Source organism: Rhipicephalus microplus, chromosome 3 (assembly GCF_043290135.1).
Source record: "Rhipicephalus microplus isolate Deutch F79 chromosome 3, USDA_Rmic, whole genome shotgun sequence".
Taxonomy (NCBI): Eukaryota; Metazoa; Arthropoda; class Arachnida; order Ixodida; family Ixodidae; genus Rhipicephalus; species Rhipicephalus microplus.
Window position 1 is genome coordinate 268,943,084 of NC_134702.1, and position 16,488 is coordinate 268,959,571.

Below are 16,488 nucleotides of genomic sequence, written 5' to 3' on the forward strand. Positions count from 1 at the left end.
CTCCTGGCAATCATCTTGCTCTTCTCGATACCCGGGTGGCTGGCATGAAGAACACCAAGAACTTGGGCCTGCAATGACTTTGGGATCACTACTCTTGATCCCCAGAGTAGGCAACCCTCATGGAGACTGAGTTCTGAGCTCCTGGTATTGAAAGGGTTCCACTCTGGTCCTACTGGGAGGCTTTCTCCTTTCAGAACGGCAAGAACAACATGGCCCAGAAGTGGGTCATTTCGTGTGGCTTGGGCCAGAACACCTGGTGAAAAGAGTCTCGGATATGCCTCCTCTAGCAAGATTTCAGCAGGTCGTGGTAATGCAGTAGTGTCAGTTGGGAGAGGCAGTCTACTAAGAACATCAGCGTGGCCGAGCTCTTTGCCAGGCTTGTATACAAGTTCGTACTTGTAAGCAGACAGCTTGAGAACCCACCTGACCTCTCGAGGCGAAGCTTGCACGGGAACGGGCTTGTTGGCACCCAGCAGTCCAAGAAGTGGATTGGGGTCAGTGTGTGCTTTGAATGAGATGCCCCTCAAGTACTGGTGGAACCGATCCACACCAAACACTAAAGCCAGTGCCTCCTTGTCGAGTTGACTGTAGTTTTGTTCTGCTTTTGACATGCTCCTTGATGCAAAAGCAATGGGATGTTCCCCTCCATCAGCATCTTTGTGCGCCAGAACTGCACCTATACCATAAGGCGATGTGTCACAGCTGAGACAAACAGGCCTGGCAGGGTCGAAATGTACAAGAACTGGAGCTGATGTCACCAAGTGCTTGCAGGCATTGAATGCATCTTGTTGTTCATGTCTCCACTCCCACTTCTTCTCTTCACAGAGAAGTAAGTGCAGGGGACGAAGGAGGGACGAAAGATTGGGTAAGAAGTGCCTGTAGAAGTTTACAAGTCCCAAGAAACTCTGAAGTTCCCTGACATCCTGAGGCACAGGAGCATGCAGAATGGCTGCTACCTTGTCAACATTCGGGAAAAGGCCTTCCTTGCTGATGATGTGCCCGAGATACTCAACTTACGGCACGAAGAAATGGCATTTTTCAAGTTTCAGCTTGAGGCCCGATTCCTGAAGCTTGCCAAGTACAGCACGAAGGTTGCGAAGGTGCCCGGCATCATTTGCGCCAGTCACAAGAATGTCGTCAAAATAGACTGCTACATGGGGCAGTCCCCTGAACAAGTTCTTCATCTCGCGCTGAAATATGACAGGAGCAGATAAGACACCAAAAGGCAACCGGGTGTACAGAAATAACCCCATATGCGTCGTAATTGTGACGTACTCCCTAGAGGCCCCGTCAAGGACAACTTGCTGATACGCATCTCGCAAATTCAATTTTGTGAATTTCTCACCTCCAGCAAGCACAGTCCACAGGTCCTCGATCCTTGGAATGGGTTACTGCTCCACTGTTGCCACTGGGTTTATGGTGACACCAAAGTCTCCACATATTCTGTTGCGTCCATCCCTTTTGGTCACAAGAACAATAGGTGTAGCCCACTTTGCTGTCTTGACTGGAACAAGAATGGAATCTCTTCTTAGTCTATGAATTTCTTGAGTTACTCCATCTGTAAAGGCGTACGGCAGTGGACGTGGCTTGAAGAACCGAGGCAGAGCATCTGAAGGAACATGTAGAGAAGCTTTAGCACCCTTGAATGTACCAAGGCCTTTTTCAAACACTTCGGGGTAGTTTTGGACTAGGTGTTTGACGTCGGAAAGTGCGTGGATGTTTACTTCAACATCGGAGACGCCAATGCCCAGCTCACGTATTCAGTTGCGTCCAAGAAGAGTGGGCGAGAACGTCTCCGGTCAGAAAAATAGGTAGGTTGGCCTCCCTGCCATGAAACTTCACACTGACGTCAGCTTTGCCCTGAATTTTTTTTAGTTCCCCGGAATAGCTTCGCAGAAGCACTTGTCTACGGCTGCACAGGAATCGAAGGCAAAAGCTTACGAAGACGCGACTTCGCCATGATAGAGACACTTGCCCCCGTGTCCACTTTCATGCGGAGCGGCTTGCCGCAAACATCAACAGTGACGGTGAAAGGCGGAGGCGGCGTGGCGTAGTCGACTGGCCACATTTCAAAAACTTCACAAGATGAAGTGGTAGCGGCATCCTGCTTGTGTACCGTATTAACACGATGGCGGTTACTCGACGACGTTGAACTGCAAGCCGAGAACGAACGTTCCTTGGTAGGGCTGTTGCTTTGGGCCTGGCTGTCCCTTCGTCGCGAATCGCACACCTTTGCCAAATGACCTCGTTTGTGGCAGTAATTGCAGATTGTCTTCACATGCTTGCATTTTGATGCAAGATGTTCGTCTCCACAGCGGTAGCAGGTGACGCCCCCAGAACCTGACGAGACACGGTGAGTCGAGAAAGCGCTGCTTGTGTTCGCTTATGCTATCTCACCTGCGTCCCTTTTTGCTGCTTCTATTGCCAGGGCGGTCTGCACAGCATCGTCGAAGGTGAGGTCCGGTTTTTCCAGAAGTCTTGTTTGGACATCCTTATTGTTTATGCCACACACGACGCGGTCGCGGAGCATGTTTTCGAGTTCAGCCTCGAAGGTGCAGTGCTCGGACAGGCTTTTTAGTGTTGCGATAAAATTGCTGACTGATTCCCCTTCCGCGCGAACGCGCGAGTTGAAATGAAAATGCTGCACGACGGCAGAGGGCTTCGGACAATAATGGCTTCCAAGTACTTGAAGAATCACGTCCAGATTTTTATCACTGGGCTTGGCGGGCTTGACCAAATTGCGGAGCAAAGCATACGTTTTCTGCCTGCAGCAGCTGATGAACACGGCAGTACGATTGTCTGGGGCGACATCATTCGCCAGGAAAAATGCTTTGAGCTGGTCCACGTAACAGGGCCAGTCGTCTCCTCCCCCCTCGAATGGCTCGAGGTTGCCGAAACTTGGCATGGTGAACAGATGGCAGAGAGCTGTGAGAACGAAGACTTACATGAAACTTCCTTTCATCCTCGTCTCCAGTTGTTACATGTGTAGATTAACTGATGGCCAGGCGGTAGTGACTACCGTGAACAGTAGGCCATCAGGCCCGCGAAGAACACGAGAACATGTTGAGTCCTTAGCCCAGAATGAACTTTGGTTTATTCTTTCCAAAACGGCCACCCCGCCGCTGTGCCAGGCTTGCACAGCGCTATCAGCGCCGCGTGGGGGCACTGCATTTGAACCAACATTGTAACAGTGGCCATCGCAGAGTCTGTACATAAGTACGCCTGTGCTCATTGTGTCACTGTCGTCCATCGAATGTTGTCCGATAAGATTTTCGATGTCTCGTTTTCGTAGTCATGCAGCAGGATCGGTGGCTGCCCGTGCAGTTTGCTCGTCATAATCACAGCGAAAATCCAAGAAAGTGCCTGCGAAGGTAGCAGCAGCGGTTTAGCGATCCTAGCCGCTTGAGCCGTGTTGTGCCTTCTTCAAACCGTATTCCGAAAAAAAAAAAAAAAAAAACTTGAAGGAAATCATTTACACAAGCTCTTACAAAAGATAACAACACATGTCCCCAAAGAATGTCTGTCCACAGCGACACCGCCGCCTGTCGGCACTGCTGCACTGTCCGGCTCAACGACTTCACCTCAGTACCGGTCCCGCAACGGCAACGTTGGCGTCGGCGTGAGAAACCGTCACTTACGCCGACATATCTGGTTGCGATGAGCACTAACGAGGGCGCTGGACTGCAGGCAGTTGCGCTTGTCCCAGGCATGTCCATCGCCCGATCTCACGACTGCATTCCTGGCCAGCGGCGCTGACGATGCGCAGAAGACAGCCAGCCGTGGGTTACATCCCTCCCACTGCGTACACTCAAAACACTCGAAAGAACAATGCAGTAGGTCAAAGGGAAGGGAGCTTCAGGCTCTTCGCCCACATGGTACGATGGTCAGTACTGCTAGCTAATACATCGGCGGGTGCCGAGACGCCCAGCAAGAATAAAAAAAGGTCACTTTTTCCAAATTCGTGCATTGCAATATAAAAAAAAAAGGGAGGGAAGCAGAGTGCAACACCTCAACGCCACGATCCACCTAGCTGTGCCACGTGCGACAGGCGGCTGCGCAGAGCCTTAGTCCTAATGGGTCGCTTGACAACAACTGGCATCCACCCAGCACCCAGCCTAGGCACAGAAGAGGCAGCTGCAAGGAGACATCCACTCTGTAGGGTAGCCCTACTCGGTCGCTGCACACAGCAGCTTACCGAGCGATTGGCATCCACCGTCCCGGTCGGTGTCACGATGCCCCGGCGTCGAGCCACAAGACCAGACAGCAACGATGCCCTGCCTCCCGAGCCCAAAGAGATAGAAGCTGTTTTGAGAAAATCCAACCACCTACGGGGCTTCCGTACTCGCTCGCTTCGGGCTTGGCCTACAATCCTCATGTTGTAAGCTTTGCTTACCCCAGGATGCCGACCGCATGGCTCTCCTACTAACTCAACAACATTCTTGAAATAAAAACAAAAAAAGTCCACTTGCAAGCAAAAAAAAATAATCTTAACATGCCGACAAGTTCAAACACGTCGCAACAACCGATCCCCTCGCTCTCAACAAAGCACACCGCCGACGCCAGCAATGGGAGTCCCTCTAGGCCTCCTCTACCCCGGCTCAAACAAAAGCTTCTACCGAACCGCGAGAACTGACGTCCGATGCTCCAAAAGCTTCACGTTAGGGAGCCAGTGAGGGGTCTTGATCTGGAGAAGAGCGCCAGCTCTTAGAGTGAACGGACACAGCAGATATGGTTGGAACGAACCTAACAACAATTTATTTAACTCCCTTTAGAACTACAGTATCGTCGGCTGAATTATTATACATCAATTATGAAGACACACTAAAACAGCCTTACACAATATTACACAGCACTCAAAAACATAACAAACACAAGAACACACACAAGGTGGCTTTGCCAACGCTTGACTCACCACGGCCCCCGGCGCGCAACCCGCGGTGCTGCACACCGGGGATCCACCGCTAGAGATAACCATTCGCGCCAACCGCCACCTGTCAAAGAGACCTCTCGTGTGCTGCCACCTAAGCTTCCCGCCAGGCCACACCACCGGCGCTATGCACTAATCACGATGATGACGGTGATAATCAATGCTCGCAAGCACAACGCCACCTACCGCTCAATAGTTTTGAACCCGAAATGTGGCTTCTGCGCGGGACACATGCGCCACGAGGTGCAAACAACTTTACAGAGAGTGTTAGCACCCCCACAAGTTGTATGAAGACTAGAATTCTCATTGCATAATCGGACTGATTGTCTGTTAAGTTCCATAACAAGCACATATATATGTGAATTTAGCTTTTGCTGAGTGACTCACTGTGCTATGCTGTTTTCTCTGTGCCTTGACAAAGCTTTGTTGGGTGTCACACGTGCATTAATTTTCAAAACATTTGCTTTGTAAGCTAATGTGTGTAAATTAATTCCTAATTTGTTGTTGTAAACGTATGTATGTGAGTTTGTGTGTGTAGGTTTGCACGTGCATTTGCTTGCAATCGTATGTGTGACTAAGAGCGGGTGAGTGTGCGTGTGCGAGATTATGTGTAAGTTTATGTGAGTGCATGCATTTGCTATGTCTGTAGCGACGCCTGTGTGTTCACGTGCACTCGCACATATGTCTGCGTATGTTGTATGCCTGCGTGCGCTTGTGCATGTATTTACGCGCTACCTTGCACAAGAGTGTGGGCATTTATTTTTGGGTGTGTGTATGTGCCAGCATGTGTGCGCATTTGTGTATGTTTAAACTGTAATTTAGAAGTGTCATACTATTAGAAGCTTTTGTTTGTGCAGTCAGCTTCTTTTAAGGGCGAAGCTTCTTAGGTCGTTCATTCCTCCATATATATGTATGTAGCCACCTCTAGTTTATGACTTGCTCAACAGATAGCGTTAGTGGTTTTCAGAGCATATCTATGGAGTGAATGATGATGAGGGGGGCGAAGCGTCCGTGCGTCCATGATTCTGTCCATCCGTGCATCTATCAGTCTCTCTGTCCGTGCCTCTGTCCGTCCGGATGTACGAACGGATGGACACATGAACGAACAGACGGACTCTTCAGGCCACTCATCATCTTCACCATACACTCCGTGGTTATGCTTTAATTTTTTCTCCTTTTTATAGACTGGGGTAAATTACAGAGATAATGGAATACAATATTTTATCGTTTCGTTGGGACGGAATACAGTCACGCGCATTAATTCCACTCGGGCTTCACGCAAAAAATTCATGTCGTGTTACCTTTGGTAACATGAAATGAATTTTTCCCGTCGGTGTTAGTATTGAATTCAAGCAATATTGAATTGCTTGAAAACGCAATAATGATGATGCCTAGTTTTTCTCGTTAGGTAATCGTAAAGGTTTAATGCGTTAGCAGGAATGTCTGAAAGTGCGTTGTGTAGTGTTCTACATTGTGCGAATTATAGCAGGCACCCAGTGAACGGCTGATGGTGCGCCTCTCATTAGGTTCAGCACGATAGGCATTAGTGTTGTTCATTCTCTTAGCGACCAACTGGGATGGTAATTTTTTTTTTCAGCTAATGGGGAAGACTCTAAAGGTTCTGGTAGGTTCTGTGAAAATATGTTGCGGCAGAATTTCGTTAGAGTTGGGCAAATCATGCAGTGGGATCTGCTCACATCATTCGCATTACCAAATACAGTTTGTGTTGAAGGATGAAAAAAAGAAAACAAGAAAAAATAGCTGAACATTGTCAGGCAGATCGACTAAGTGGCACAGCACATTCGCGGAAATTAGTTATGCATGTGTCGGGACACTTTGGTAGTGATCAAACCCAGTCGGGAACAGATGTTTTCGCTATCTCATCTGCGCATGAATTGGAGGAGCTAACCAACAAGGTTAAACGCACATGGAATCTTGTTTACTGTATTTTTCTCACATGCGGATGAGTGTATGTGGGGCAGACTGGTGGCTGCATAAATATTCGCATAAGGGAGCACCAGTCATCTTTAAAGGGCAGGCCGCTAAGGCATTTGGCCTTACACTGTGCAAAATGCAGATGCGAGGGCACACTTTTCAAATACAATCATTTTGTTTAAGCACCACAGTCGCAACGCAGGAGAGATCGTGAAAGCATTTCACATCAACGTTACGCAATCATCCTGTATCAGCCACCCGTCAGTGACAATTTTAGAAAAAGAAGTGTCACTGCTAAAGCGAATAATGAACACATGAGATATGGTACGATAGACATGGATTTGAAATTACGACGGTGCGCATGGTGGAGGGGTCAGAGGGTGACTACATTGATATATAAATGTTCCTTTTTTGAATAAAACCTTAAGTTGATAGTAGCGCTGGTGTTATACTCTTCTTTTATTTGTCCGTGGGTCAGTGTGCACTAAAAATAAGTTACGATGCTCTCTACAGAGCAACCGAAATGCGAATGGGGTTATCATGTGCGTTTCATTGCCAGCAGAAGTGCTTTTTTGGCCAGTTAGTCATTAGAGTTGTGCTACCCAACAAGAGAGGTCAAGTTCGCTCAAAGGTTAGGCGCAAGGTGTACTTTAAAAAAATAGTGTGTTTACATGTGCCGGGGCAGGCTATCTTTGCCTGATGTCTTTTTCTTTATTGTGCAGAGGGATGCAGCGCCAGAGCACACGTCCCCACACTGAGCACTGGACTGTCCAGGGTGCCATCGAGGTATGCCTTTTGTTCAACAGTCCTTCTTTCCTTCAGTGCTAGGTCTCACATTTCACTTGGAATACTTTCCTGAGTCGTCCCCTCTTATAGTGCATCTATAAACCTACTTTGTTGTGCGAGAACCGGAATGTGAAGTTATGGTGGCACCAGAACACACACTAAAAAACTTGGTTAATCCTTCTGTCATAGAAATTGCTATAGTGCAATAGTGAACCATAATCTTACACAAGTAGTTGAATGTTGATTGTGCAAAGAGTGCTTGTAGAATGTCTCTTAGTGTTTGACGGCATGAATGTACTCATGTTGGCATTTCAGTGACTAAAGTTTATGATTAAAGATTCCACAACTATTGTGGTCATAGAAGCATAGGGTAGCTGTAGTTTAAGGTGAGAGCGATGTGACGGCCAAGAGAGCATCACTGAATAGAAGCCGAACTTTGGTTAAACCAGCCAAGGTTGCCAACTCGTGGCATCTCAGGGTATTCAATTCAATTCTTTATTTGCAGGCGTAAACTACAGAAATACCAAAACGCCATTGCCCGACTAAAACGAAATGCAACATGCATTGTGTCTTCCCTGTTGGCCAGCCACGATTTTTCATAGGGTGAGCTAAGTGGGAAGCACGGTGTTACAGCCAGGTGAAGTAGGCACACGTTTCGAAGTTACTTTTGGTATTTGCAGTGCCCACGAACTGTAGACCTATTTTATGTTTGTAAATAGGGGCATGTGCTGTCGATATGTGCTTCCTTGTAAGGGCGTCACAGTACGTTGGCTCCACCCTGCTGTCTCAGCTCAAAGCTCACTACTGCCTTCCATATCCACATGACTACACAAAGCAGGTGCAAATGCTGTCTCCGAGTAGAGTGCATTGGGGCACCTCCCACATGTTTACAAGCGGCAGCTGCAACAAAAGCTGCAGTGGCTGTAAGAGAGACTCTGAAATGAACATATGAGCTATGTTGACACGCAGCTCCAGCTCTAAGAATCTCATCGAAAAATTAGCTATCTGCACAGCACGAATGCGACTCAGTTGTAAAATGTTGCTGTTACAGCAGTGTAGGATGCACGTGTACATTTCAGTTTGTCAGCTCATGCACGAACGACTGACCCAGTTAAGCGAGTTAGGAGGCTCTTGGGTATGATAAGCAAATTCGCACAGTAAAAATACATAGTTACAAATCGTTACGGTAAATTCTCACACTGAACAAATGTGCCTGAAAAGTTATTCATGTAAACAACAAGGGCGATCTCGGTGACACTTTCATCTGTGATGCACTTTAATCAAATCAAATCAAATAAAAAAAAATCTTTTATTTTCACCATTTCATACAAAGGTGAAAAAGGGAGAACGGGAGAAAAAGCCGATAGTTCTTCGGCTGGACAAAGCTCCGGTCCCCCAGGCAGACACTGGTGAAGTTTGTTTCAAAACAATAGAAGAAAGCATGTTACAAAGTATAAAGCATTAAAGCAATAATAACATTTCAATTGAATATAAAATAAACATTGCGATGAAGGAAGAGAAATTTATAAATTAAAAACAACTATACAGCAACTACAAAGTACAACCGTAAAACACCTTTTTTTTTATAACATAGAAAATTACTATAACAGCAGCATGCTATCAACAACCGGTGGGATTTTTTTCTTTTCTAATCCTATGTTAATGAGCCGTTACAGGAACAGGTCCAACATTTTAGTTTTGTTTAGCGATAACACATCAACACTTTGTCTGTTGAAATGGTTAAGTAGCGGAGTCAGTGTATGACAAAGGCGCTGTTGTCCATAATTTGTATGAGAAAAAAGAATTTGCCATGGAGCCTGACGGCAAAATTAATATGTACTTTTGTTTTCTTGTAGATCAGCGAGGGTTAAAAATGAATCTAGCTTTCCTAGCATAGCACTCTTGTAGCATTGTAGAGTTTTCAGTTTCCAAATATCATCAGCTTTTATTATTTTAATTTGCCGAAAAAGCTCTTCCGTATGTTCGGAGAAAGCAAACATTCGCAATAGCTCGAACTGCGTTTTTTTGAAGTGTTTTCATCATCTGAATATTTTGTGCAGTGGTGTTTCCCCATATGAGTGAGCAATAAGTGAAGTGTGAGTGAAAGAGAGCATGATAAATGAGGTGCTTAATTTTATAGGGCAATGTATTTTGATAGCGATTTAAAATACCAATAACTTTTCGCACTTTCGCACACAAATTGTCAACATGAGCATTCTAGGACATATGCTCGGTGAATATAACTCCGAGTGTTTTCATAGAGGACGTAATGGTAATCTTATATGGACCCAGAACAATGTTATCTGGTAATGTAGTAGAACTTCCTTCGGCAAGAAAAATTACACATTTTGTTTTGGCTTCATTAAGAATCAAGCAGTTTGCCTTTGACCAGCGTTGAATTTTGTTACAGACAGTGCTAGCTATAGGCATTATTTCTTCAAAGTCTTTTCCTGTAAAGAAAATGTAGCAGTCATCTGCGTAAGCGACAACCTTACACATATCACTAATTTATGCGATGTCATTAATGTAATAAAGAAAAAATATCGGGCCAAGGATGCTATCTTGAGACACACCGACTTTTAGAGGTTTCGTTTGTGACCTATTTTCATTAATTTCAACAAATTGATGTCAACTTTTTAAATAATATCGGATAAGTTCAAGTGTTATTCCTCGGAAGCCATATCTTTCTAGTTTCGTAAGCAACAGTAGGTGGTTGACTCTATCAAATGCTTTGCTAAAGTCTAAGTATAACCCTAACGTTAGAAGCTTTTTTTCAATGTTCCAAAGAGTAAGATCCTTTTGTATATTTAATGCACTTTCTGTAGACCGTCTTTTTCGAAAACCGTGCTGACACTCGGTTAGCAAGTTATGTTTCTGCGAAAAATTATCAATACGGACGTTGATAATTTTTTCGAGGCCCTTTGATAATACAGAAAGAATAGAAACTGGTCTATAGTTGCCAATATTGTTTTTATCACCCCCTTTATGTAAAAGCATTACTCGGGCTACTTGCATATTGCGAAGGAAAACTCCAGTCGACAAGGATGCGTTAAAAATGTGCATTATAACAGGATAGAGAAAGTCTATGGCATACTTAATTGGTCTAATTTCTAAATCGTCCATATCCCTACTGCGGCTATTTTTCAGACATGAAAATGTTGCAATCACCTCAGAAGTGTTAGTAGGCTTTGGAAATATAGACTCCCTTAACGAGGTTTGATGCAGTGTGGTCTGAATGCCGTGATCTATGCATCCCACTTTCACAAAGAAATCATTGAATAGGTCCGCAAGTTCTGTGCCGCTTATAGTAATACCATCGATATTCAGTGTATCTATTCGTGTAGTGGCTGGCCTGCGATTTAGTGTATCGTTTATTTTTTCCCATACCTTGTTATTTCGGCGCATACAATCATTATTAAATATACGCGCCTAGTAGTCATTTTTTGCCTTTTCTTTTTCTTTGTTCAATTTATTTCTAAGTTGTTTATATTCTTTTCACTTTGACAAGTCCTTTGACTCGACAAAACACTGGTAAAGTTTATTTTTTTTTTGTTGATTTGTCTTATGAATTGTTTCAAAATCCAGGGCTTGCACGATGGCTTTTGATTTCGGTAGTGCTGAATCGGAAATGATTTAAAGTAAAGTATTTTCAGTTTGTTCATAAACTTGTCATATGACTCATTGGCATCCCTAATGGAAAGTATGCCAGTCCAGTCTGTTTCGCGCACAGCTTCTCGGAATTTATCAAGTGACTGAGCCGATATCTTGCGGTACGTTGCATTACTAGTAAACGTGCTTTTAGTTGACGTCTGTGGAAAGACCAGCCCTAAAACCAAACTGACAAGGAGAAAGTATGTTAAACTTGCAATAATGCTTCAACTACATGATATGGACAGTGTGGTTACATACCTGTGAGGTTCGTGGTTCCCTTTGTACACTCAATTTGAGACCATGAAATGCGTATAGCTTGTAAACAGACTCGGTCAGTTTCTTGGGTGCTGTCTTCTGCAAGTTCCACATAGGTCAGCAAACAGTGTTGAGCTCACTCATTCGTGAAATAGATTTTGCACTTTGAACTTGCTCGGACTCACCAAAATTTGGCTGAGCCAAACTCCCTCGATCTCACACTTGTGAATATTTTCTTCAACCTGACTCACTCCAACTTAGCAAAATATTACTCATCCAGACTCACTCAGGCTCAGACTCATAGATTGATGTATGCCTGAGTGAGTGGAATCGCGAGTCCACTAGCCTAGAATTACACTCAGACCTCAATGTAATGAACCTGGATATAAGAAAATATTGGTTATAATAAAGTGAAAAGTAAATTAAAAATAGTTCTGCAATACATTGTGTTAGACATATACCTTCATAACAAATTTCTTAATATAACGAACTTTCTTTGCTGTGAGATGCAACTTTGTTGTAATCAGGTTTATATGTAGCTTTTTATACCATGGCGTCAATGCTCCTTAACACCGATATCTCACGTAATAAGGGCTCATCTTGATACTTTTTTATGTAGTACGTTTGAATACTATTTACGAGTGTTTTGCAAACCAGTCAAGGTGTTTTTCTTGAGAAAGGTGACAACAAAAGATATATTTATCAAGAACTTTCCTGGATGAGTTAGTGGGGGTATGTAAATGCACCTCCTTCCCCAGTGCAATTGATGCTTGTGGTCAATAAATATTGACATAGTGTATGAATGATACTGCTTGGGGAATACGTGTGAGTGAATCCAGGCAAGGCTCATAGGTAAGACCATGGGTCAGCAAAATATTGTGGGACTCCCTCAGGCTCACTCCAGAAATATATCTTGCTCTTTGGACTCACTAAAGTATTGCTCACCCAACTCACATCAGATTCACACTCACGAAAGTTTTCTTCAATCGGACTCACTCAGACTCACGGATCAATCTCAGTCAGAGTGAGTTGACTCATGAGTCTGCTAACCTACAATTAGCCTTTAAGACAATGGCATCAATGCTCCTTAATGCTGATATCTCATGTAATCAGTGCACTTCTTGACTCCTCTTCAATGGTACGTTCGAACACAAGTTATGATTGGTTCAAAACCAGTAAGTCGACTAATGAGTGAGTTCGTTGACCTATGAAATCTCTACAATCAATCAATCAATCAATCAATCAATCAATCAATCAATCAATCAATGTTTCTTTATTAGCATCAGAAATGTACATTGTGAGTAAGCCTGCAGGAGGAGGTCTCAAGGTAGTAAACTACAGGCGGGACCTCCTAGGTTAATACAAAGAAAACGCTAAAATACGAATAACGAAAGAGCAAATCACAAGAATATTTCGAACTTTTTTTTTACAAATAAAGCAAGATATTGAAAATTAACAAAATGCAGCAGTTATACGTTTAATAGAGACTATCAATTTTGTCTTAAAAACATGAACGTGTATTGAGTCTTTCATATCATGTGATAAAGAATTTCATAATGAAATTGATGAACAACAATGGTCATTTTTCCATAATTAGTGCAAACTTTAGGTAATAACAGGTTATGGGCAACGGCGACTCTAGCTTTATCGGAATTATTCAACAAGGCAAAAGAAAAGATGTCGATATTGAGGGTGCGGTGCACAATTTTGAAAAACAAAGCACACACATTATAAACATACATTTGGGAGATGGGTAATACGTCAGGCTGGCACTGAATATGAATTACCCCGTGATGTAATGCAATAACTGAGATGACTATGTATGAATGCATAATACAATGCCTTCAGAGTTTTGATGTTAAAACACATTCATGACTTGACCAATGCCCTGATACCGTATGAAATCTTTTTACAAACATAATTGATATGTTGCTGAAATTTCAGAGGTGTGTCCATTATAACTCCTAAAAATGACGTATGATCTATTAAAGGAATAAATAATGAGTTCACAAAAGGTGAGGAATGAATGCTAGTCTTTTGTTTGGTGAATGAAAAAGCATAAAACATATTTTGGAAAGATTAATAAATAATCTATTACAGTTGCACCTGTCAACAAGACAATGTCAGCTTGAAGTCTTGACACGAGAGTCGCTAAATCCAAGTGATGAGAAAAGAGAGTCGTGTCGTCAGTATAAAGTAAACAAGAAGAATGATTCAGGCAATGTAGTAAATCATTTATGAATATTAAAAATAATAAAGGACCCAAAATTGAACCTTGCAGAACACCTCTGGTAATGGGGTTGGGACTGGATGTAAAATTTTCGACCGAGACCATTTGAAACATATTAAGAAAAAAGCTCTGTAATAGCGGTAATGTGGGACCAGTTATGCCGTAGTACTCAAGTTTACGAAATAGGATGAAATGTTCAATACTATAAAGTAAAGTCGACGAAGACAGATCCTGTGATGTTGCCATCATCAATGAATGATCCGATTTTGTCAGTGTGAAACAAGCAGTTGCAGTATCAGTGGAAAGACCAGCCCTAAAACCAAACTGACAAGGAGAAAGTATGTTAAGTTTGCTTAAATATTTAGATATCCTTATTTCAATTACTTTTTCCAAAATTTTATTCAGGAAGAGAAGGACAGATATGGGCCTGTAATTGCACTTGCTGAGGGGATCACCTTTTTTAAATACTGGCACTACCTTCGCTACTTTTAATTTATTCGGGAAAACATCATTTTTCAAACAGTGGTTAAAGATGTGGGTTAATGTAGGCGCTACAAGAGATATTACAAGTTTAATGTGCTTTGAGTGAATGTTGTCTAACCCAGCTACGGTAGCTTTTAATCCTGAAATATTTGAGGAAATTTCGGAAGCAGAAGTAGGAAAAATGAACATCGACTGAGGACTGTGAGAAAACAGAGGTATATAGTCTGAGGAGGAGGGGACCGCAAGGCTAGTGGAAAAGTGTACATTAAAGGCATTGGCCACGTCACTGGCCGCAGTGAGGGTGACGTTGTCGACACGAATAGAGGTAATTTTTCTGCGCGACTCAGTGGAGTTAAAAAATTCTTTTAAAAGCTGCCATTTTTTTCTTGAGTTATGTCCACAATTCTGTAGTTCCCTCTCATAATAACTTTGTTTCACCTTTCTTAAAAGTATAGCCGATGTTCTGGAGTAAGTTATATAGCGTGATTTCAAGCGTGAATGAAAAGGCTTGGCGTTTCGTCTTTGTATATAAGTTCTCTTCCTTGCGAAGAGATAATATCAGTGATTCTGATAACCAAGGGCACGGTGGGGCAAAGTAGCATCTGTTAGATGGTTGCAATGTAGTTGAACGCTCAAGTGCTGAATAAACAGTGTTGTAGAACCTGGTCAAGGCCTCTTCAGGATCATTTGCGGCATATACGCTGGACCAATCTTCATCGGCAAGGAGCATGCAGTGCTTGTCTGAATCAAAACGATACTTTTGACGCATTACGATGCTACGTGTGATGACCTGACGTAAAACCACAGACGTGAAAACCTTGTGAACCACACCACAGACAAAACAGCCATACCCGATACTCTTGTGTCAGGTGCGTCCTCGTATCCGCATATAATCAGGAAAAGCATAGTCATCCTTTTGTTCGCTGCCACTTTATTGAACCGAAAAAAGAAACACATGCTCTGTGACTGAGGGACATGTTCAGTTCATGCGAGTGTGATGAAATCCTTCTGACACCTCTAAGTCTTCTCCAGTTATATTAACAATGGAGACTATCGAAAATTCTTTGCATATGACAATGCTATTTACAATGATAGCATGAATTGAAGTGAACATGCTATGCCTCCACTCTGGGCTTATTCCAAAAATTGTGGTGCGGCACATTATAATGACAAATGCTTGGTGGAGCTAGCTCTTTTTTCTCGTTCACTCCTGAATATAACCGATGAACCGGTGTCGAAGACAGCCTCTCGATCATGTTCTACAGCTGTGGCCAATTTATCGTAACAGTCTTCGTAAACAAAAAACTGAACAGAAAAAGTCTTGGTCCATCTTTCTTGTGCCTGCCCATGCAAATCGCTGTGACAACTCATTGGCAGACAATTTTTTTCTTGTTTGCACGATGACAAATAGTGCGCGCACGAGCAAAAACACAGCAGCAACCACAGTAGGTGCAGTGGCTTTTGCCTATCATGGGAAATCCAATGCCCGGCGAATACGCCACTGCATTTTTGTGACATACGTCTGATGGAATTCAGAGGGAATCCAGAAAAAGGTCAACCCGTTTGTTAGCATAGGAACAGATTGGATGTGGGGACATACGTCCTGTTTTACTTTCACCGGATGAAGTCATGAGCTGCACTGAAGTGGATATGAAACTGGAATACTTTCCCAGATCATGCAAGCTCGCCATCTAATTGTTTGCCGCAGTGTGAAAGATTATATTTGAAATCTGTTATCGTGCATGAACAATGCTTCGCGTAACCCTGTGCCTGCTACAGAAAACTGCACGAACAATAATTGACATATTAACTGAATGGCATTCGGAGGTGATATGTGCTGAACCTGCCTGACGCATTTTTCGCAATAGCAGGCCTCTAGCGAGTAGCGCCAGCACTGCTGCACAGGACCGAATGTTTAACGTGGTGATGGTATGCAAACACATTATGTCGTCAAGCAGTCAGAAATATGGAGTTGCTTTTTCAATGGAACACACGCATTTAACATCCTTTCTAGTAGCGCTTGTGTCACAGCTCTGCTCAGACTCTAGCCATGTCAATTCACAGCACTCGTATGTGGCAATTTCGATCAGCGCAATCGAAACATGGATATTGAAAAGAATGCAGACATTTTCTATTTGCAACGTCAATGTTGCGAAAATGTGGAACAATGCCGTTTGAAAAGGACCAGTGAGATACAGGAAAAGTTATCCAAGAGATGCAG

At 43.4% G+C, this 16,488-nt stretch overlaps 1 protein-coding gene across 2 annotated transcripts in view; it reads left to right on the top strand.

Annotated features, from left to right (window-relative positions):
• Nucleotides 1-16,488, top strand: part of LOC119168092 (tRNA pseudouridine synthase-like 1) — a 219,908-nt gene that overhangs the window by 13,561 nt on the left and 189,859 nt on the right. For both annotated transcript variants that reach the window (XR_005109425.2, XM_037419513.2), the window contains exon 2: nucleotides 7,585-7,648. Coding sequence is in view for 1 of the 2 variants with exons in the window: in XM_037419513.2 (XP_037275410.1) it covers nucleotides 7,585-7,648 (64 nt within the window). In the remaining variant the exon portion in view is untranslated. The remainder of the gene's footprint in view (nucleotides 1-7,584; nucleotides 7,649-16,488) is intronic.